The sequence below is a fragment of the Mustela nivalis genome (assembly GCF_964662115.1).
Source record: "Mustela nivalis genome assembly, chromosome: 11".
NCBI classification, from domain to species: domain Eukaryota; kingdom Metazoa; phylum Chordata; class Mammalia; order Carnivora; family Mustelidae; genus Mustela; species Mustela nivalis.
Genome location: NC_139030.1, coordinates 99642530 through 99666916, shown reverse-complemented (window position 1 = coordinate 99666916; position 24387 = coordinate 99642530). Strand labels below are relative to the sequence as shown.

The 24387-nt window shown below is 38.9% G+C and overlaps 1 protein-coding gene across 3 annotated transcripts in view; it reads left to right on the top strand.

Annotated features, from left to right (window-relative positions):
• The window catches only part of CYP20A1 (cytochrome P450 family 20 subfamily A member 1), a 59135-nt gene that overhangs the window by 22942 nt on the left and 11806 nt on the right, over positions 1-24387 (top strand). For all 3 annotated transcript variants that reach the window (XM_082688908.1, XM_082688909.1, XM_082688910.1), the window contains 5 exons: positions 6584-6751; positions 12865-12943; positions 18007-18122; positions 18867-18921; positions 21933-22053. In XM_082688908.1, the coding sequence (XP_082545034.1) occupies positions 6584-6751; positions 12865-12943; positions 18007-18122; positions 18867-18921; positions 21933-22053 (539 nt within the window). The remainder of the gene's footprint in view (positions 1-6583; positions 6752-12864; positions 12944-18006; positions 18123-18866; positions 18922-21932; positions 22054-24387) is intronic.

Sequence of the window (24387 nt, the reverse complement as noted above, 5' to 3'; positions counted from 1 at the left end):
CTTTCAAAAGATTCCCACATTTATCTCTTGTCCTAACCGCTTCCTTTCCAGGCTTCTTTGTCTGTTTATTGCTTGTTCCAAGTGTTGTTTCTTGCCCCAGCTGCTGTGCCCAGTACCTGTGCCTTTAAATGTTTTTGGCAGAAGCCACCCAAGAACGTGTCCTTGGGAACACTCCAGGAATATTGGGTTGTCCAAAACAAAGGGAGGTCTTTGCACCAGTACTTGACGGGAGGTGCCAGGCAGGTTGAGGCTCATAACTACAATTCTTGGAGAATAATGTCTTTATTTCTTCCTAGCGCTCTGCACCAGGGATGTGGACTGCTGTTCTCACAGCTTCTGCCTATCTGGGGTTTGGGGCTGTAGGCAGGTTGTTTAAAATGTCACAGAGTGAGCTTACCACTTACCACAAAGTCACAGCTTCTTTCTTCACTAAGCTCTACCCTGGTTGTTACAAGTTTTTTACTGCATTATAGAGCTTCTTTAGAAGCTGATTGTGATAGTTTTAGCCAGCTCATTACTTGCTTTTGGGGAAGAGAGAATCTTGGGATTCCCTATTCCATTTTCAGTGACCATTTTGGTGACTAGCGGTGATTACACTTTTAATAACACTCCAAAGATGTCAGGTCTCTGTGGTATCTACAATACTGTTGGCTTTTGGCCACCATGCTGCTACTGAGCTGGGGAGAGAAGAAAGCTAGAAATAACCTTGAGTTAAAACATCAGACTCCACTATTTTACCGAGGTGCAGTTTCTGTTGAATAGATACTTCTCGGTGGGCTTTTTTTTAACTGCCAACACCTACAACATGGGGAGGAAATATCCTGGGAACGCTATTTTCTGTCTTGCCCTCCGCACGGACCAACTTCAGGGGGCAAAACAGCGCCACCCAGTGGAGATCAGAGTTGCTACAACAAGCCCTGCGCCCCTGTGCCCTGCATCTCCACTAGGGCAAGTGCATCTGAGAAGGAAGCACAGCAGGCCCCACTCCCAGAAGACCCTCACAGACCCCTTGCATGCACCAAATCTACTGATCATAGAGTGCCACAAAACTTAGGTTCTTGAGAAAATAGGATCTATATATTTTTAAACCTCTTTTTTTAAAAAAAAGGCTTATTTATTTTTGAGAGAGAGAGCAGAGGGAAGGGGAAAAGGGAGAGGGAGAGTCTCCAGCCGACTTCCCGCTGAGTGTGGAGCCCAACACAAGGCTCAGCCTCATGACCCTGAGACCATGACCTGAGCCAAAACCAAGAGTTGGATGCTTAACCTACTGAGCCACCCAGGTACCCCTTGGACCTATTCTTAATATAGCCATTACTCTCAGGAGCAGAAATGCAGTAGGCTTTCATAACTATCACACACACACAAAAGCAGGTACAAAATGAAAAGACAGAGGAATTGACCTCAAAAGAAAGAACGGGAAGAATTTATGGCCAAGTATTTATCACAAATACATACAAGCAAGATGTTTGAACCAGAATTTAAAATGATAATCATAAAGATAAGCTGGGTTTGAGAAAAGCACATATTATACTAGAAAATCCCTTACCACAGAGATAAAAAAGCTTAAAACTAGTCAGGCTGAAATAAAAAATGCTGTAATGGAGATACAAAACCGACTGAATGCAGTGATAACAAGGATGAATGAGTCAGAGGAATGAGTGAGGGATATAGAAGATAAAATTATGGAAAACAACAAAGCTGAAAAAAAGATGGTAAGAAAGGCTTTGGATCACGACTGTAGACTTAGGGAACTCACGAACTCCTTAAAGTATAATAACATTTGTATCATAGGAGTCCCAGGAGAAAAAAAAAGAAGCAGAAGGTTTATTTGAGCAAATTATAGCTGAAAGCTTTCCTAATCTAGGGAAATAAACAGACATTGAAATCTAAGAAGCACAGAAAACTCCCACTAAGTTCAACAAAAGCCAGCCATCACCAAGACATATCAGAGTGAAATTCATAAAATACACAGACAAAGGAAAGAATCCTGAAAGCAGCAAGGGGAAGAGAGTGCTTAACCTCCAAGGAAGGACAGATCGGATCACAGCAGATCTCTCCACAGCAACTTGGCAGGCCAGATGAAAGTGGCATGATATATTTAACATGCTGGATGGGAAAAATATGCGGCCAAGACTACTTAATCCTGCAAGGCTGTCATTCAGAAGAGCAGGAGAGAGAACAAGTTTCCCAGACAAACAAAAACTAATGAGACTGTGACCACTAAACCAGTTCTGCAAGAAATATTAAAGGGGACTCTTTTGAGGGGGGGAGACCAAAAGCAACAAAGACTAGAAAGTAAGAGAGAATATCACCACAAATACCAATTTTATAGGTAACACAGCAGAACTAAATTTGTCTTTCAGTAATCACTCTGAAGGTAAAAAGAATAATACTCCAATCAAAAGACATAAGGTATCAGAATTGGTTAAAAAAAGAAAGACCCATCCATATATGCTGCCTCTAAGAGACTTATTTTAGACCGAAGACATCTGCAGATTGAAAGTGAGGAGATCGGGAAACATCTATCATGCTAATGGATGCTGAAAGAAAGCCAGAGTAGTCATATTTATGCAGACAAAGTAGATTTTATTTATTTATTTTTATTTAGTTTTTTTAGATTTTATTTATTTATCTGACAGACGGAGATCACAGGCAGGCAGAGAGAGAGGGGGAAGCAGGCTCCCTGCTGAGCAGATGTAGGTCTCGATCCCAGGACCATGAGATGATGACCTGAGCCGAAGGCAGAGGCTTAACCCACTGAGCCACCCAGGCGCCCCGACAAACTAGATTTTAGACCAAAGACTGTAACGAGATGAAGAAGGGCATTCTATCATAATTAAGGGGCCTTTCAATGAAGAAGATCTAACAATTGTAAATACTTAAGTCCCCAACTTGGGAGCACCTATATATATAAATTAATTACAAACAAATTCATTGATGGAGTGCTTGGATGACTCAGTCAGTTAAGCGTCTGCCTTCAGCTTAGGTTATGATCCCAGGGTCCTGGGATCAAACCCCGTATCAGACTCCCTGCTTAGTGAGGAGCCTGTTTCTCCCTCTTCCTCTGCCTGCTCCCCCTGCTTGTGATCTCTCTCTGTCAAATAAAATCTTAAAAAAAAAGAGAGAGAGAAAGAAACTTACTGATAATACAATAATAGAAGGGGACTTTAACACCCCACTTACAGCAATGGACAGATCATCTATCTAGATGGGGAATGGGCTAAATATAAATAGGTGACTGCTACTAAGGATGGTACTTGTTATAAGCACTGGGTATTACATGTAAGTGATAAATCATTAAATTCTGCTCCTGAAACCAATATTACACTACTGTTAACTAACTAGAATTTAAATAGACTTTCAGAAGAAAAAGAGAATAGTAATAGAAAACATAAACATAACAATAAATTTTCAAAGTTGTGATAGTGGCATATGTGTAGTCAACAAAATAATGTTCAGAAAAAATTCCAAGGTCATATGGGAATCTGTATAATGAATGGCATTTCAAATGAGTGGAAAAAGACATGTACTTAATAGTGAGAGAACAATGTTAGCATTTTGAAAATTAAGTGAACAAATAAACCAATGGAACATACACTTTATACCAAAGTAAATTCTCCTTTATTTATTTATTTATTAAAGATTTCTTATTTATTTGTTTGACAGGGAGAGCACAAGTAGGTAGACAGGCAGAGGGGAGGGAGAAGCAGGCTCTCCGCCGAGCAGGGAGGGAGCCCAATGTGGGGCTCGATCCCAGGACCCTGGGATCATGACCCAAGCCGAAGGCAGCTGCTTAACCAACTGAGCCACCCAGGCGCCCCAAATTATCCTTTAAATGTAAGGATCAAGGTGAAGGCCCGGCATTGACATGTGCTACCTGGGATAAATTCAAACATTTGGTTCAACACTAAGATCATAAATTATGAGGATGTAGCTTTGACACATGGTGTTTGGCCTGACAACTTACTTAAAACAGATTAGATACCCAGGAGTAGACCGAGTGATGAAGAGGGTAAGATCTGGCACTCCAGTATCTGAGTGCGCGAACACTGAACCCTCAGTTGGGTTTCCCAGCTTTATGCTGGCATCTGAGATGGTTGCAAGTTAATACTTTTCCTAGAGCTTTGAGGTAAAATCCCATGCTTATTAAGGAAAATAATGTTTTTTGAGGCAAAAGAACTTTGATGTTTAGATAAAATAAATCTTAAGGATTTATTTTACATCCATTAATATGTTTTATTTTTTCTATAAGAATGCTTTTTTACCCTCAGTATTTACCTTCCACATTTGGAACTTCTGTGATTATCTGTAGTCAAACTTAAATTGTCTGTTCTGATTTTGCCAAGAAATAGCCTCACTTTAATGGTTTGTTTCCAGAATCCCTTATAACCTTTTAGTATGCAGTTATGTGAACTTCAGTAATAACTATAGAATTCCTAAAATTTTCTTTCTTTCTTTTAAGATTTTAATTAATTATTTGACAGAGAGAGAACACAAGTGGAAATGAGAGAGGGAGAACAAGCTTCTTCTGGAGCAGGGAGCCTGAAGTGGGTCTGGATCCCAGGGCCCTGGGAGCGTGACCCGAGTTGAAGGCAGACACTTAATGACTGAGCCACCCAGGTGCCCCGTAACTATAGAATTCTAAGTTTTTAAAGTATCTGGGATTATTTTGTTCATAACATGAAAGTAAGTTTTAAATTATATAAGTAAATTCTGTTTTGATCATTATCTTCCTGTTTTCTCCATAGTTCACCCATCTCAGAGTTCTTTTAAAGTATATTAACTAGTTCAGGGGCGCTTACATGGCTCAGTCGGTTAAGCGACTGCCTTTGGCTCCGTCATGATCCCAGGGTCCTGGGATCGAGTCCCTTATTGGGCTCATTGCTCAGCGGGGAGCCCGCGTTCCCCTCTGCCTGCTGTTCCCCTGCTGGTGCTCGCTCTCCCTCTGTGTCAAACGAATAAATAAAATCTTAAAAAAAAAAAAAAAAAAAGTTGGGGGCGCCTGCGTGACTCAGTTGCTTAAGCAGCTGCCTTCGGCTCGGGCCATGGTTCCGGGGTCCTGGGATCGAGCCCCGCATTGGGCTTCCTGTTCAGCGGAGAGCCTGCTTCTCTCTCTCCCTCTGCCTGCTGCTCTGCCTACTTGTGCTCTCTATCTCTCTGTCAAATAAATAAATAAAATCTTAAAAAAAAAAAAAAAAAAAGTTGGGGCGCCTGGGTGGCTCAGTGGGTTAAGCCGCTGCCTTCGGCTCAGGTCATGATCTCAGGGTCATGGGATCGAGCCCCGCATCCGGCTCTCTGCTCAGCAGGGAGCCTGCTTCCTCCTCTCTCTCTGCCTGCCTCTCTGCCTACTTGTGATCTCTCTCTGTCAAATGAATAAATAAAATCTTTAAAAAAAAGTGTATTAACTGGTTCAACTCATTAATCTTGATACTATGGAATCATTAAAGCTTCCCTTTCTCCAAAAAGAAGGTATTATATTCCAGATGCATACTTTAAGTTGGTATAAACCTACATGGTGAGATTCTTTTCATCTTATTCTCTTTCTCACAACACTTAATTTTAATCCTTTATACTGTGACAGAACTTTCATGGTTTTGATATGAAAAGGAACTTAAGTATATTATCTTAAAAAACCTTTCCTCCCTTGTGTGGAATGGGTATAATTATATATCACAGCAGCCTCAGGAAGCTGATGTCATGTGCTTTTACCTGTTGAGACACCTGAACCTTGGAAGAGTCAAGCAAATGGCTCAAAGTCATGTTGCTTCTGAGCTAGAAGGAAAGAGCTAGAAGGAAAGCACGGTTTTTCTGACTCCATAGCTTTTGATCTCTTTACTACTCGCCGGTTTTATTCCGTAAGGGATTTTAAAATATTTGTTGAATGAAGGAATGACAAAGAGACTGAGAAGTGTCTGTCACTGAAGCATGTGTAAGGTTTCACATCTTCATATGTTTATTGCTTACTTACCATATCACAGGCACTGTGAGGAACCTTTATTTTTTTTTTTTATTTCTTATTTTTTAAAATTTTAGAACCTTTATTTTTATTTATTTATGTATTTTTTAAAGATTTTATTTATTTGACAGAGAGAGAGATCACAGTCAGAGAGGCAGGCAGGCGGGCTGTGGGGAAGCAGGCTCCCTGCTGAGCAGAGAGCCCGATGCGGGGCTGGATCCCAGGACCCTGGGATCATGACCTGAGCCGAAGGCAGAGGCTTTAACCCACTGAGCCACCCAGGCGCCCCGAACCTTTATTATTTTTTAATAGAGACTAAGATTTTAGTCTCTTAATTTCTTTTGGGTTTAACGTTTTTCCAGCTCTTGAACTTTCAATTTATATTTTCTGTTTTTACTATTGTGGTGGTTCCGTTTTGTTTAGCAAACCAACCCTTTGGCAGAATCTGAACCTGAACCATTGAGGGTATAATTGTAGGTGAAACCAGTGTTAGCTTGGCAAATCAAGTAAACACCTGAATGTTTACTTTGATTGGAGTTCATCTGTGAAATTAACCTACTTGCTGAGTTTTTCTAAGATTTAAAAAGAGGAAATAATAAATCATTGTGCTTTTCTGTTCTCTTTCAGCTTTCAGAAGAATTGTTAGATAAATGGCTCTCATACCCAGAGGCCCAGCATGTACCCCTCTGCCAACATATGCTTGGTTTTGCTATGAAGTCTGTTACACAAATGGTATTGGGTAGTACATTTGAAGATGACCAGGAAGTCATTCACTTCCAGAAGAATCATGGCACAGTAAGTGTTGGGACAAATTTAAAATTATTAATCAAATTGGTTAGTTTAATAATGTAGACTTTGCCTCTCAAGAAGATTTAAGATCCTGTAGTGTAGAATTTCCTTGTTTTGGGCTAAAATAGTAATGCAAGCAAAGATGATTGTATTTCTAAAAATATGTAAGAATTACTTTTTTTAACCAATTTTTGAAATTTAAAAGGTGGATAGCCAAAGAAATTTTCTTTTATTTTTATTTTTTAATATATATATATTTTTAAACTTATTTGACAGAGATCACAAGTAGGCAGAGAGGCAGGCAGAGAGAGAGAGGAGGAAGCAGGCTTCCTGCTGAGCAGAGAGCCCAATGCGGGGCTCGATCCCAGAACCCTGGGATCATGACCTGAGCCGAAGGCAGAGGCACCTGAGCCACCCAGGCGCCCCCAAAGATATTTCCTTTTAATACTTAACAAATATGTTATAAAATAACACTAGATTCTAGAATAAAGAGAAAAACTTTAAAAGAACTAGACTATGTCCTGTATAGAAAGAAATTAATGCCAGTGGAACATTAAAATGTTAATGAAATGAATATGATTTGAAGAAAGGCTAATTCAGTCTAAAATTGATCTACTTTTTTTTTAATAGATTCGTGTGGAATTTATTTTATTAGTCTCTGTTTTTACCAGTCTTGATATTAATTTACTTAATCCCAATATTAAATGAGCTTATTTGGTTCAAATCACACTTAGGTCATTTTGCGTCTCTGAGAAATTATTTCTTATTTTATTCAGATGTATAAAAACATTTTGGTTAAATAATCAGGATAATGTGTTTAGAACAAAAATCACTAGAAACTGTGGCTTGCCACCTTGTTATTGTGTAATGTACTTTTCCCCATTAAAATGGTTTAATTAGGGGTGCCTGGGTGGCTCAGTTGTTAAACATCTGCCTTTGGTTCAGGTCATGATCCCAGGTTGGGGCTCCCTTCTCAGAGGGAAGCCTGCTTCTCCCTCTCCCACCTCTGCTTGTGTTCCTTCTCTTGCTGTCTCTCTCTCTCTGTCAAGTAAATAAACAAAATCTTAAAAAAAAGAAAAAAATTTAATTAGGAGCTCCTAGGTGGCTCAGTCGGTTAAGTGTCTGCCTTCCACTCAGCTCCTGATCTCAGAGTCCTGGCACTGAGCGCGTTGGGGTCCTGGGACTGAGCCCTGCCTTGGGCTCCCTGCTCAGTGGGGAGGGAGTCTGCTTGTCCCTCTGCCTCTGCCTTCCCCACTGCTCATGCTTTCTCTCTCAAATAAATAAATAAATAAAATATTTTTCAAAGATAAAATAAAATGATTTAATTATATATATCTGATGATGAAAAAATACATGTTTCTTATCAACATATTCAGGAGTATAAAAATAAAGGTAGAAAAAATCACTCTAAATTCCATTTTCTAAAGTAAACTAGTCTGTGTACTCAGGCAAATAAATTGGTTAAGGATTTCCTAAAATGTCTTCATATTTTAATGAAGAATCAATTTTTTTTTTAAAGATTTATTTATTTATTTGATAGAGAGAAATCACAAGTAGATGGAGAGGCAGGCAGAGAGAGAGAGGGAAGCAGGCTCCCTGCCGAGCAGAGAGCCCGATGCGGGACTCGATCCCAGGACCCTGAGATCATGACCTGAGCCGAAGGCAGCGGCTTAACCCACTGAGCCACCCAGGCACCCTGAAGAATCAATTTTTGACTCCGTTATTACTGATTTTTTTTTTCATGTTGACAAGATAGCATTTTTTAAAAGTGACATCCACTGTTATTTCCAGGATGACCTACTGTGTATGTTTTTATGCTGGTATTTTCTTTGTCTTCATTTTTCATTCTTTCCTTAGAACTTCAAAATAGAAATAATTTCAAACTTAGTTGCAACTAGGCTAAGGAACTCCCATATATCTTTTAACCCAGGTTTATCTGTCGTTTACATTTTCTCCATTTGCTTTTGTCGTTCATTATCTACCTCTTTGTTGATCTGTCTTTTCATTGCTCCCACCCTTACCTGAACCATTTGAGAGAAAAGTGGACATTTTGCCTTTTCCCATCTAAATAATTCGGTCTGTATTTCCTTAAAACAGTATTCTCTTATATAGTGACAACATAGTTTTCAATCTTGGGAAATTGAACATTCATACAATATTGTCACCCACGGCCCATATTCAGGTTTTTTTATTTTCAACGGTTAGACCTCTTTAATGTGAAACAGTTCCTTGGTTTTTCTTTGTTTTTTGGCCTTGATATATTTTTTAAAAATACAGGCCAGTTATTTTGTGCAGTGTCTCTCAATTTGGGGTTTGAGTAGATTCAGATTATGTACTTTGGAAATCTGGTATTCTCTTAACAATATTAGAAGTTGTCAAAGGAAAGTCTTCAGACCATAAACATGACTTAAATTCCTTCTTCAAATGATGTTTTAGTATCTGAACCACCACAGTGTTGCTATTGTCCTGTCATGGCACCAGGAGTAATAACCAATTTATGCGTGCTACTCCTTGGTTCTCAGCAGAGAGATGGTTCTCAACAGAGAGGTGCCATCATGTGTAGGATGTATACTGATCTCACAGGTGTCAAATGGAAAGTGTATCCCTCACATTAGTTGCATATCGTGTTTCTGAAGTACTCTCCAAAAATACTGTCCCAGTTATTTTTCCCACCAACATTAATGTGCTCTTTTCCTGACATTTAGAGTTATTGGTCCTTTAAATATTTGCCTGTATAGGGTCGCCTGGGGGGCTCAGTCATTAAGGGTCTGCCTTCTGCACAGGTCATGGTCCTGGGGTCCTGGGATCGAGTTCCATGTCAGGCTCCTTGTTCAGTGGGAAGCCTACTTCTCCCCTCTCCCACTCCCCCTGCTTGTGTTCCCTCTCTTGCTGTTTCTCTCTCACACATAAATAAAATCCTTACCAATAAATAAATACTTGCCTATGTCATAAGTCAAAATGGTATTTCATGATTATCATTTTTATTTTTTTTGTCATTTATGAGGTTAAACATCTTTTTTTTTTTTTTTAAGATTTTATTTATTTATTTGACAGAGAGATCACAAGTAGGCAGAGAGGCAGGCAGAGAGAGAGGAGGAAGCAGGCTCCCTGCCGAGCAGAGAGCCCAATGCAGGTCTCAATCCCAGGACCCTGGGATCATGACCTGAGCTAAAGGCAGAGGCTTTAACCCATTGATCCACCCAAGCACCCTAAACATCATTTTTAAAATTTTAATTGAACACTTGTGTTTCTTTTGTGGGATACTTTCTTAGGTCCTTTGCCCATATTTCTACTGATGTGTTTTTCACTAATCAGAAAGAGCTCTTGGGGTGCCTGGGTGGCTCAGTGGGTTAAAGCCTCTGCCTTTGGCTCAGGTCATGATCCCAGGGTCCTGGGATGGAGCCCCGCATCAGGCTCTCTGCTCAGTGGGGAGCCTGCTTTCTCCTCTCTCTCTCTGCCTGACTCCCTACCTATTTGTGATCTGTCAGATAATAAATAAAATCTTAAAAAAAAAAAAGAGCTCTTTATTTTTTTTCTTTAATTTTATCTTTATTTTTTAAAGTAACCTGTACACCCAGTGTGGGGCTTGAACTCATGACCCTAAGATCAAGAGTTGTATTCTCTACTGACTAACCCAGCCAGATGCCCTAAAAGTTCTTTATTTTTATTTCACTTTTCATTTATAGGGCTTTAAAAAAAAGTCTTTATTTTTTAAAGTAGTTTTGGATTTCCAGTAAAATTGAGAGGAAAGGCTGCTGGGTGGCTTAGTTGGTTAAGCGTCCAACTCTTGATTTCAGCTCAGGTCATGATCTCAGGATTGTGAGACTGAGCCGTACATTGGGCTCCGTGCTGGGTGTGGAGCCTGCTTAGGATTCTCTCTCCCCTTTTCCCTCTCAAAAAGAGAAAAAAAAATTGAGAGGGATACAGAGATTTCCTGTATACCCATTATTTCCACACATGCGTAGCCTTCACTATTAGTGGCATCACTTACCAAAATTGTACATTTTTTTCCAAGGATGAACTTATATTGACTTATAATTACCCGAAGGATTCATGGTTGGTGTTGTACGTTCAGTAGGTTTGGACAAATGTATGATGACATATATCTATCATTATAATATATAAAGGACATGGTATACTGGGTAAAAGAAACTGGTGTAAATAGGCCTTTAGAATTGTGATGGTGAGGGGCGCCTGGGTGGCTCAGTGGGTTAAAGCCTCTGCCTTCAGCTCAGGTCATGATCTTAGGGTTCTGGGATTATGCCCCACATTGGGCTCTCTGCTTAGCAAGGAGCCTGCTTCCCCCCTTCTCTCTGCCTGCCTCTCTGCTTACTTGTGATCTCTGTCTGCCAAATAAATAAATGAAATCTGAAAAAAAAAAGTTAAAAAAAAAAAAAGAATTGTGACAGTGAGCTGTGGGATCCCATAGTCCTATGAGTAGGTGTCAGTCTTTCAGTGAGCCTATGCCTCTGGATTGTGAACTTCGTAAGTGTTTCTCAGTATTTTCCCCCCCATTTGGGTGGGACAGGATGGCTAAGTGGACTGGAGTTTGATGCTTTCCTTCTTCCACACAAATGCTAGCCCTGGCTGGAGTTGGATAGTTCCCTTCTTCTAGGTGGTTGGGCTCTGACAAAACCCCAGCAGGTTAGGCTGTCAAGGCAGGCCTTGTTAACAAGAACAGAGTGCTCTGGTTTATTTCAGATCAGTTCCTTTTCAAAGGAAAATTTTTTCAAGTTCCCTGCTAGAAGCCCTAGAGGGAGTTTCTTCATTATTTACCATAGGAACCTGGTTGAGCTCTTGGAGGTAAATCTCACAATATTTTTGCTGGAGAACATTGGGTCTATGATTGGGTTTCCCTGGAGTTTTTAATTCTCAGAGTTGTGTATTACTGAACCTCCAGCTGTTTGTTAATTACAGTTCAGGTTTTCCTCCCCCGGGACTGGTTCCTGAGGTGGTTTCCGTTTGTGGGTCTTTGCTTCGGTAAGCGGTCACTCCCCGATTTGACCTGTCTCTTTAATCTTGGGCCCTTTCCTGTCTTCCTGTTTCCCTAGTTTCTTTAATCCCTGGGTCCTCTCCCGTCTCAGAGTCCAAGAAGAGTTGCTGATTTTTCAATCTGTTCAGCTTTTTGTCATTGAGATGGAGTTGCTAAATTAATTCAGCTTTCTCATGAATTTTCGCCCTCTGCTCTGTGTCATGCTTAGAAACTCCTTTCCTGGGGTTCTTGGGTCACTCAGTTGGTTAAGTGTCTGCACAGGTCATGATTTTGAGGTCTGAGTGAGCCCCACGTCGTGGGACTTCCTGCTCATTGGGGAGTCTGCTTCTCCCTCTCCTTTTGCCCCTCCCCCATGCTCATGCTCACTCATTCTCTCTCAAATAAATAAATGAAATCTTAAAAAAAACAACTTTTTTCTTGCTTTAAGGTTATTCCTAATATAAACATTTATTATATATTTTCACAGTACTTTTTTTGTTTTTAAGATTTTATTTGTTTATTTGACAAAGATCCAAGCTGAGGGTGGGGAGCAAGCTCCCTGATGAGCAGAGAGCCCGATGCGGGGCTCGATCCCAGGACCCAGGGATCATGACCCGAGCCCAAGGCAGAGGTTTTAACCCACTGAGTCACCCAGGAGCCCCAGGGGCTACCCAGTTTTAAAATAACTGGAAGCCAGTTTTATTATTTACTATCTGCAAACCTTATACTAACTTTTAACCTTTTATTCTGGATTTCAGCCAGTGATTACCAGTATCATAAGTGAAGTAAAAATTTAGAATTTCCCATGAATTTTATTCATCCACTGGTGCTATTATAATAAAAAATTGAAAATTGACTCTACTGCCATGTCCTTTTCTTCCCTATTCCTACACCTTTTAAAGAAAAGAAACTTTTGACTTCCTAGTTAAAATTAGTTTTAAAGTGCCCTGACTGAAATTATTAAAACATATTTGCACTCTATCCTCTGAGACTATAGAGTAAATGATTATGCAGCCCACTTAAAAGAGAGAGTTTAATTATTAGATCTGTTAGTAAGATAAGAATTTCTCAATTATTGGCTTAGATTGCCTGGTGTTACTTAGAAAATCGACTTTACTAGATAACAGGTATGTTTTCCTGTTTTCAGATTTGGTCTGAGATTGGCAAAGGCTTTTTAGATGGATCACTTGATAAAAGTACAACTCGGAAAAAACAATATGAAGATGGTAAGTTTTGCTACTCTTAAATTATAGTAGGGACAGGATATGTGCCCCAATTTTAATAAGGTCATCTCTGAATCATGGGATTATGGGTCATGTATATTTTCTATCTTTATGTTTTTCTCCTACATTTCCTATATTAAAGGTTTTTCTTAAAAGAGAGGAAAAAGCAGTGAAGCAGTAAAGGAACTCTGGTACTCACTATAGAATGAGGCTCGTATGGCCTACAGGAAAATGTAAGGGTACAATCCTGGAAAAGCAGTTTTATAATACATCTTAAGAGTAATAAATAATGGGGGCCCCTGGGTGGCTCAGTCAGTTGAGCGGCTGCTTCAGCTCAGGTCATGATCTTAGTGTCCTGGGATCGAGTCCCACATCGGGCTCCCAGCTCAGTGGACAGCCTGCTTCCTGCTTCTCCCTTTCCAGGCCTTGTGCTCTCTTGTGTGCTCTCTCTCTCTCTCTCTCACTCTCAAATAAATAAATAAAAACTTTTTTAAAAAGTCATGAATAATTGGCGAAATTAAGAGAAAAAAGAAATAAGTATTTTTTTTGTAGTGCTATTTCTGTAAATAGAAAACCAGAAGCAATCTAAATGTCCAATAATACTGGAATTGCTAAATACCAGCTTACATGTTGAAAAGATGTTTGTAAAAAAATACGTAGCAACGTAAGAATTCTTGCTGTTGTAACACTGATTAAAAATATTTTCAATATTTTGGGGCATTGGTTGCAACTTTATAAATAATCTACTCAGAAAAACAGCAGTTTTAGTTTTAAGATGACAGCACAAAATTATTCTCACTTGGGCGCCTGGGTGGCTCAGTGGGTTAAGCCTCTGCCTTCACCTGGGGTCATGATCTCAGGGTTCTGGGATTGAGCCTCACCACATCGGGCTCTCTGCTCAGCAGAGAGCTCCCCCCTGCCCCGCCTGCCTCTCTGCCTTCCTGTGTACTTGTGATCTCTGTCAAATAAATAAATAAAATCTTTTTAAAAAATTATTCTCGGGGCGCCTGGGTGGCTCAGTGGGTTGGGCCGCTGCCTTCGGCTCGGGTCATGATCTCAGGGTCCTGGGATCGAGTCCCGCGTCGGGCTCTCTGCTGAGTGGAGGGCCTGCTTTCCTCTCTCTCTCTCTCTCTGCCTGTCTCTCTGCCTGTCTCTCTGTCTACTTGTGCTCTCTCTCTGTCAAATAAATAAATAAAATATTTAAAAAAAAAATTATTCTCCCTTTTTTTGGTTGTATATCTTCTGTCAGTAATTTCATGATTGTAATTCTTTAATACCTGTATTTTGAGCTATTTGAATTCTTTTTTTGGAAGTAGGGTAAATTAAAATACATGGGCTGTGTTGGAATGATGGATTATTTTCCATATATCATTATGTTCCTTTCTACTATTCTCATTCTTCATTCTTTCAGTAAGTATTTATTGAGGACTGTATGTGCTAGGCACTATTTTGTGTGTAGGAGTCAAAAATCCTGGACCTCATGGGGCTTAGAATTCTAGTGATTCCCTTGATGTCCAACATAAGTTCAGAAGAGCCAATTTAACAGACACATTTTTCTACACTCTGGTTTTTATTGCCACTGTGAGTATCTTCATGGATGCAATAGGCTAATTTCCCTGAATAAAAAATGTATTTCACAAGTATTTGTTCAATTAATACAAAATGAAAATTAGTAATTTATACTCTTTGATTTTAAGTAAAACTAGATTGTCTAACATATGTTCCTTGGGTTGTAACATTGGCATAAATCAAATTTGTGCTTTTATTGAAAATTATTCTTTATGTGCTTTGGTTAGTGCTGTGAATTGTTTAAGACTGATGAATCACGGACCTGTACCCCTGAAACAAATAATACATTATATGTTAATTAAAAAAAAAAAAAAAGATTCTTTTTTGGAATTTATGTGAGTAGGAAACCATGGCTGGGTCAGTGGGTCATGTGTTTAAGTGAGTCATTCTTAAACTGATCTGTACATTAAAATCACCTTGAGAACTTAAGACAAAAAAACCCTGAAAATCAGACGTCACTCTAAACCAGTTTATTCAGAGTCTGAGAGAGAGGCACCCTGGGTGTGAGGTATTTCTATGAAAGCCGTGCAGGTTATGCTGATGTACTTGTAGAGCTGAGAATATACAGCAGTAGTTCCCAAACTTTGCTAAACTTGAATCTTTGAAGAAATATGGGGGTTCCTGGCTGGTGCAGTTAGGAGAGCATATGACTCTTAACCAACTGAGCCACCCAGGCGCCCCGCATAGGATGAGTCTTTATCTTGGGGTCCTGAGTTCCAGTCTCATGCTGGGTGTAGAGATTACTAAAAATAAATAAATAAATAAATAAACTATAAAACAAAATAAATAGTGACATCAGGCTTCCATTCCTAAACACTTGGATTTATTTGGTGTGAGGTGTGACTTCCACTTTACGATTTTTTTTTTTTAGGAGAGAGAGTGAACGTGGTGGGTGGGTAGGGAGAGAGAGAGAATCTTCAGCAGACTCCCCCGTGCAGAGCCCAGTGCGGGCTGGATCTCATGATTCTTGGGTCATGACCGAAGCCGGAATCAAGAGTCATGCGCTTAACTGGCTGAGCCATTTAGGCACCCCTACTTTACGATTTAAAAAAAAAAAATCTTCTTAGGTGCTTCTAATTTGTAGCAGAGTTGAGAACCACTGCATCACAGTGTTAGTAATTTTTAATTTTCATCAATAATATGTTACATTCATGCAAATCTGTAACTATTTAGTGAATATCTATAGTATTCTGGTATGTTTTGGTGCTGGGGAGATGTCCATGAACAAAAGAAACAAAAATTCCTGCCTTTGTGGCACCACATTCTAGTGGGAAGTAGCAGACAATAATCTAAATGAGTAAACCGAATAGTGTATTAAAAGATGAAAAGTGCTGCAGAGAAAATTAAATCAGGAAGGAGGATGGGGTGTGCTAGGGATGGGGAGGCTGCAATTTTGAATAGGGTTAGTAGGAAGAGCCTCAACTAAGATTGGGTGACTGATGAGCTACACTTGCAAGAGATAAGGAAATCATTCAGTGCCGATCATTGAGGCTCTCACATGTCCAAAGGAAGATTCTCTAGAGAGGGAGAGTAATTGCTAAATCCTGGGGGTGGGATTCTGGTGTACAGGGAACTTTTTGGCTGGAGTGAAGCCAGTCAGAAGAGAAATAGAAGAGATGAGGCCAGAAAAACTGAGGGGAGGGACAGATTGTCTGGCGTATAGCTCATTGTAAGACTAGGTTGTTACTATGAGATAGGAAGCCACTGGAAGGTTTTAGCAGTTATAATCTGAGTTGTTATTTTTTTTAAAGATTTTATTTATTTATTTGACAGAGATCACAAGTAGGCAGAGAGGCAGGCAGAGATAGGAGGAAGCAGGCTCCCTTCTGAGCAGAGAGCCTGATTTGGGGCTCAATCCCAGGACCCTGGGATCATGACCTGAGCCGAAGGCAGAGGCTATAATCCCCTGAGCCACCCAGGTGCCCCTGTTTTGTTTTTTTTTTTTTAGATTTTATTTTTAAGTATCTCTGTATCTAACATGGGGCTCGAACTTACAACCCTGAGATCAAGAGTTGCATGCTCTCCTGACTAAGCCAGCCAGGTGCCCCAGTCTCAGTTATGTTTTCAACAGGTCAGTCTGGCTGCTGTTATAGATTATAGGCACCTGGAGCAGAAGCAGGGAGACTAATTGAGGGGCTGTTAAATGAACCAGGCAAGAGAAATAATGTGACTTGGACTAGGTGGTAGGCAGCAGAAAATAAAGAATGAAAAAAAAAAAAAAGGTAAGGAAGAGTAATTCTGTACTTTGAAATTAGAACACCAACATTAGCTGACAGCTTAGTTGTATGGTATAAGAGAGAAGGAGACACCGAGGTTTTAGGCCTGAGTGTTTGGAAAATGAAGTTTTTAGGGGGATGGGGCAGATTTGGGAAGATCCAGTTTTGGTGGGGAAAGATGTAGAGTTCATTTGTGGATATGGTGTGTTTAATAGGCTTCAGACGTCTAAGTGGAGATGCTAAATTGGTTGTTAGGCATAGGAATCTGGAATTCAGGGGAAAGAGGTCTGGCCTGGAAATATAAATGTGGGAATGTTCAGTCCATAGATTGTATTTAAGGCCTTGAGACTAGTGACCATCAAGATAATGAATGTAAGTAGAAAAAGAAAAGAGGTACGAAAACTGAATCCTGACCTTGGACATTCCATCATTAAGAAATTCAAGAGATGAGAAGGAATCATTGAAAGGAGACCGAGAGGGGTGCCTGGGTGGCTCAGTGGGTTAAGCCGCTGCCTTCGGCTCAGGTCATGATCTCAGGGTCCTGGGATCGAGTCCCGCATCGGGCTCTCTGCTCAGCGGGGAGCCTGCTTCCCTCTCTCTCTCTGCCTGCCTCTCCATCTACTTGTGATCTCTCTCTGTCAAATAAATAAATAAAATCTTAAAAAAAAAATCCTTTAAAAAAAGAAAGGAGACCGAGAATGAACAGGCAGCAAAGTAGGGGGAAGTATGGGGTCCAGTAGGGCATGGAGTCCCAAGATCCAAATGAGAATCTTAACACCTAGAGAGTATTTGATCAGGGTCTTGGGATCAAGCCCCACATCAGGCTCCCTGCTCATTGGGAAGCCTGCTTCTCCCTCTCCACTACTTGTGCTCTCTCGCATTCTCTCTCTCTCAAATAATAAATAAAATCTTTAAAAAAAAAGAATTGAGAAGGGAAGTATCAAGGGAGAGGTTTATGTGTATGGAGTCCTCCAGGATGCTGGTGTTAGTTCTAGCTCTTGACCTGGTTGTTGGTATTATAGGTGTTTGCTTTATAATTATTCCTTAAATTGTACATATGTGGCATTTGCAGCTTTTTGTATGTATAATTTAGCAAAAAGAAGGAAAAGAAGATTGATGAATTTTAACATAAATGAGCTTTGTAAAAATTTTTGGTTACAGCTCTTTTTCTTGAAAGTTTTATTCTGCACATAGCAACATTGTACAGAAATATTAAAAGAGACTCAATCTTTACAAATGCTTATATTCTAAAATATTTTTTTTCTGTATTTCTTCTCTAAGCTCTTAGGCAACTGGAATCTATTTTAAAGAAAATCATAAAAGAACGAAAAGGAGGGAACTTCAGTCAACATATTTTCATTGACTCCTTAGTACAAGGGAACCTTAATGACCAACAGGTGGTGTAATTGTTAAGTTTATTAAGTAAATAATAATCACCCATGTATAGTGCTTTGTACTCACTTTACTTTTGTAGCACATCGTCCACAAATAGAACACGTATTTAGTCTCTTCTTTATTTAGCTCTTTGAAGCCACTGTATATTATTTAATATTGGGTAAGCAAATGTTGAATCAAATTCTCCGATCATAAAAGAGGAGACTTAACTGACTAGGTTGGCAGCTTGACTTGTTCCCAGAGTGCCTCTGTTACCCCAGCACGCCGCTGTGTTCGCGGGGTTGTCAGGCAAAGGACAAGAGCGGAGCCATTATTGCCACGCCTGTTCCCTATAGGAATGATGAATGCCCGGTCTACACGTGTGAGCCTTCAGAGACAGAATGGTTTTCTGGGTGTGTACAGGTGCAGCATCGAATAAGGCTTCAAGGGCAGTGGCAGCCTCTTCACTGTTCTGAGGCTTTGTTGCTGCACCAGCCTAAGCCAGAAAGACAGCCCTGAGGCAGTTGGTTTGCAAAAACGTAGCACCAGACGGTGATAACTACCAGTAAATGTTTATTGCATCAAAAAGGCAATGCCATATTTAGGTTGATTTTTGCATTAGTTTTTTTTAGGTGAAAGCATTGTAAAGAAATAATATACATTTTTTCCTTTCCTTGACCTTAATTCTATACTATAGGTTATTTTGGTAGGGTCTAATACAGGCCACCTTACGTTTTACACTTTCTAAACTTAGTTTTCTCTCCTAGATCCTTGAAGACAGTATGATATTTTCTCTGGCCAGTTGTGTCATAACTGCCAAATGTGAGTATAAATTGATTTCTTCTTGAGATAGATTATAAAATACACATGGGTAAAATAAAGGAAACATTGTTTGCAAGACCTCTTTATAATTTCCCTTCTCTTTTCTTTTTTATTTTTGTTTGAAAGGCTTGATTCACACAGCTACCTTTTTTTTTTTTTTTGAAACCCCCAGGTGCTCTATGCCACCTCTGAACATTGCCATAAATTTCTTGACACAGTTTATGGATTGTGAATTCTAGTTAGTGCCTTTAAAATGAACTGCTATTGACACCTTTCTAAGCAGAGCAGTGAGCTTTTCAATTTCCTGCTGTGGTTTTCACTTTGACTCAAGTCCAGTTTGCTATTATTAAGGTCTACCAACAGAGGATATAGGCCACAGAAATCACAGTTTAAAAGAACTCCTCTCTTGGTGGAATTGAAGGTGATTTTTATTTAAAGTTCTAAAATGTGTGAAATTTGTGTATGCTTATAAAAATATGCTAAAATACTAAAGGAAGTATCAAAACTTCAGTTTGAAATAGAAAAAAATGATACTCATTGAAGGATTTCATTTACAACTCTTTCTGTTGAAAAACAATAAAGATGTAAACTGCCTGTAAGTTCTTCTTTATAAAATTTTTGACATCTAGAGATGTCCAGGTATTCTAGATTAAATGGAATTTGTGCATGTGTCAAAAATAATGTATGGAACTTCTTTAAAAAGTGCTTAACTTGTTTTTTAAAAAATTTACTACATTAAATTATATCTTTGCTAAAGACCTTCAAAACATCTGGAGTACAACAACAGAGCAAAAAAAAAAAATGACCATTTCCAAAGTTGGGTTAATATTTTAATCTTATCACAGTTTTTAGGGGGGATTTCAGATTATCACTGTTTCTTTGCATGTGGGTTGGTTATTTTTTTAAGATACCTCTGAATTTTTTGAGAGCCCAAATAGGCAGGAAACTTTAATCTTTTGCTACTTATTAGCCTTGAGAAAGATATTTGGCTCTGCATTTTTTTTTCTCTCAAATAATAATTTAGCTCTGGTTGACCTCCAAGGTATATTCTCAAGTCGGTAATTGTGTCTTTGGTTCAGTATCATGTTTAAAGAATGTTCATGACTTAAAATCTTATTTTTAAGCTATGCCCAGTCATACTTTAGAGTTCTACCAAAGAACCAATGTTTGAGATTATTAAACCATACAGTTATGGTAATGTTAAGTGGTAATATGGTAAAGCAGGGTATAAGAGTGCTCACTGCGTACACATCCTTGTACTAAATCTTTCAATATTGTGTATTACTGTATGTTGTAAAATTACAAACATGTACATATTGTACACTGCACAAGTTTCCATTATCACTTGTGAAGCAGAAATTCTGCAGTTCCTTCAAAAGCCCTAATAAAGAAATACATGTAGGAAAAAGTTAAATACAGGCAGTTACTCATGTGCCTTTTTATAAACTCTGAATATGAGTAAATTATAAAGAGTTGAGTACCAGGCAGCTATTAATTTTATTGATAGTAGCATTTAGTTCAGAATGTGAATTGTGTCCTTTCCAGGCATAAGAATTGGATATGTGAATTAGGCAAACATTAAAATAAAAAGTAACTTTGAGACAAATTTAAGTCTGCCCTTAGCTCAAGAAGGGGATAATTGATAAGCAGAAGTAGAAATTACTTAAATACATTTTTAAAAGTGTTTGACTCAGGGGCGCCTGGGTGGCTTAGTGGGGTTGAGCCTCTGACTTCCGCTCAGGTCATGATCCTAGGGTCCTGGGATCGAGCCCCACATCGGGCTCTCTGCTTGGCAGGGAGCCTGCTTCCTCCTCTTTCTCTGCCTCTCTGCCTACTTGTGCTCTCTGTCTATCAAATAAATAAATAAAATCTTAAAAAAAAAAAAGTGTTTGACTCAGAAAAAGTAATAGCAAAATCTAGGGTAAGAGGTGCTGGTATTTGGATGGTATCTGGATAGTTCCATTCTTTGAGTAGTTGTAATCCCAGTGGATTTCTAAAGGAAATATAACTTTTCATATTTTCTGTTTCATGTTCATCATGTGATTTTCTTACCTTTTCATTTCCTTGGTGTATATAATATATAGGCCATTTTAAGCAAAAGTAAGCCTGTAAGCTTAGTGATCTTCCAGTCTTGTTGTTCATCAAAATAAATATGGTATTTGTTGGAAGTACAGATGCCTGGACTTCACCTAAATCTTTTGAATCAGAATCTGTGAATGTGGAGTTGTGCCATCTGTCAATTCCTGGGTGATTTTAGAGAACCGTTGTCCTAAGCAATAACCAATACCAATTCTTGAACCAGCTTATCTACCATGACAAGTAAAAATTTAGAATATTGATTTATAGGTAAATCTCCTGCTACTTTGATTTGTATGAATCATTTCATTAGGTCTCCTGAAGGAACTAATAAATCCGTATTTTATTACACAAGGTTGGGTGAACCAGACAATCCATTACAGTTGCCAACATTTAACACTCCTCCAGATAATGAGGTTTATTTATTATCATTACTGTTTTACTGAAGGTAAAAATGCATTTTTGGCTTCAAGTACTTGCCAGTTTTAAGAAAGCAATTGCAGATCTCCTTAGGAGTTGTCATGTTCTGTTCAGTGAAGTACAAATCCTGTTCTGTTCAATGAAGTACAAATCCTGTGAACAGGGGCGCCTGGGTGGCTCAGTGGGTTAAAGCCTCTGCCTTCGGCTCAGGTCATGGTCCCAGGGTCCTGGGATCGAGCCCCACATCGGGCTCTCTGTTCAGCAGGGAGCCTGCTTCCCTCTCTCTCTGCCTGCCTCTCTGTCTACTTGTGATCTCTGTCTGTCAAATAAATAAATAAAATCTTAAAAAAAAATTCCTGTGAACAATCGTTGTATTTTTTGGTAGCATTTCTGTGTCTTCCATATCAGAAAAAAGGGAAAGTACAAGAAAGAAATAATAGTATGTTCTATCTTACTCTGCACCCAAACTATGAAATTAGCTATTTTCATTGCTATTAATATAAATTTTTATTTAGTGTGCACCTGGGCAATCTGTTTTTTAACCACCTCTGAAGAGGTTCAGAGAAAACTTTATGAAGAGATAGACCAAGTTTTTGGGAAGGATCCTATTACTCCAGAGAAAATTGAGCAGCTCAGGTAAGAATATAATAAAAAGAAGAGCAGATCATTAGCAGGTAAATTTGAGTTGGTTTAACTGTCTTACTTAAAGCTAATGATAATATCTAGGAAAGGTATATATTTTTACAGGACTTAAAATGTTTCAATACAGATTTAAACACCTGGGTGGCTCAGTTGGTTAAGTAACTGCCTTCAGCTCAGGTCATGATCTTGGAGTCGGGATGGAGTCCTGCATCAGGCTCTCTGCTCGGCGGGAGTCTGCTTCTCCTTCTGACCCTCCCCCTTCTCATGCTCTCTCTCTCTCTCAAATAAATAAATAAAATCTTGTAAAAAAAAAAAAGTAAATACAGATTTTATTAGATAATTTAATTTGCTCTTTAAAATCACAAGGTAGTTTTGGGGGTGCCTGGGTGGCTCAGTTGGTTAAGTGACTTTCTTTAGTTCAGGGCATGATCCCAGGGTGTTGGGATTGAGCCCCTCATCAGGCTCCCTGCTCAGTTGGGAACCTGCTTCTCCCTCTTTCTCTGCCTCTCCCCCTGCTTGTGCTCTCTCTCTCTATCAAATAAACAAAATCACAAGATAGTTTAGGGAAACCTTTACATTAGATTTATGTAAAATAGTATCAGTGATGTTCAAGTAAGTGGAGCATTCACATCTTGTTGATGGAAATGCAAAAGGGTACAGACCCGTCAGAAAACAGTGTGGCAGCTAAACACACACTTACCATACAACCCAGAAATTCTCCAATGCATTTATCCAAGAGAAATGAAAAAAATATATACACAAAGACCTTTATGCATATGTTCATAGCAGTATTATTCATGATAGCAAAAAGCTGGAAATAGTCCAGATGTTCGTTGGCTGGTGAGTAAATAAACAAATTGTGTCATATCTGTACCTTGGAATATTACCAAGTGGTTAAAAGTAATATAATATCAATATATACAACAGTGTGGTTAAATGTCATTATGCTAAGTGAAAGAAGTCAAAATCAAAGACTGCATACAATATAATTTCCTTAAGGTGAAATTTGAGAAGAGGCAAAACTATTGTAATGGAAAGGAGATCAGTGGTTGTCTGGGGTCAGGAATGGGGCGGAGAGAACTAGCAGGGAGAATGAGAAGGGTTTTTAGGGGGGACTCTTCTATATCTTGACGGTGGTTGTGGTAACACAGTTATACACAATTACTAAATTTCATCACATTGTATAGGTAAAATAGATGAATTTTTATATATAGATAATACCTTAGTTAAAAAGATTTTTTTCTCTTATATTTTTAAAAGATTTTACTGATTTATTTGACAGAGATAGAGCAGCAGAGGGAGAGAGAGAAGCAGACTCCCCGCTGAGCAGGGAGCCCGATGCAGGACTTGATCCCAGAACCCTGGGATCGTGACTGGAGGCAAATGCTTAACTGACTGAGCCACCCAGGCATTCTAAAAAGATTTTTTAAAAAAAATAGCAATTATGGCTGCTTAGGGTGTTGGAAGTCTATGTCTGGACAGCAGGCAACCAGTCCTACCTTGGAGCCTCTTTTAACTATAGAAAAAAAGACAAGGAGACTTCTGTTACAAATTCTTCAAAATTTGGAAGTTTTATTAATTACCTTGAATATAACTATTTTTCATTTCAAAAGTAATACTTGTCCTTCAAAGTTTTTATAATACAGAAGTGTATGAAGTAGAAAGTGAAGGTTTTTTGTAATTGTATCCCTGGGAGATAGCAATTGTTAACTATCTTTACTCTTTTTCCAGGTTTTTCTATGCATATATACATATATATAAATTTTTATTATTATATATACATAAATTTTATACATATAAAATTTTCTATGCATATATATGCATATGTATGCACATATATGCATATATATTCAAAATAAAAAACTTCCAAGATGTTTTAAAATGTAAAAATATATTTCTTCTGTAAATTCCATCTTTTCTCTAAACATTTTGTGAACAATATTCTTATGTATATAACTCTACTATGCCCAGTCAGAGATTAAGTTCTGTTGATTTGACTTTCCAAACAACTTTTAGTTGGAAATTCGTTTTTTTATTTTATTTATTTTATTTTTTGGTCAGAGAGAGAAAGAGTGAGCGAGCACACAAGCAGGAAGAGTGGCAGGCAGAGGGAGGGATTCGATCCCAGGACTCTGGAATCAGGACCTGAGGCGAGTGGAGGCAGATGCTTAACTGACTGAGCCACCCAGGTGTCCCTGGAAGTTGAATTTTAGTTCTTTTCATTGTCCTCACTATTCAGATCACCATCAACTTGCCTGGGATATTTCAACAGCCTTGGATCTTGCTCCCCACTAATCCAATCTCCAAATTGCCGCTGGAGCCCATGAC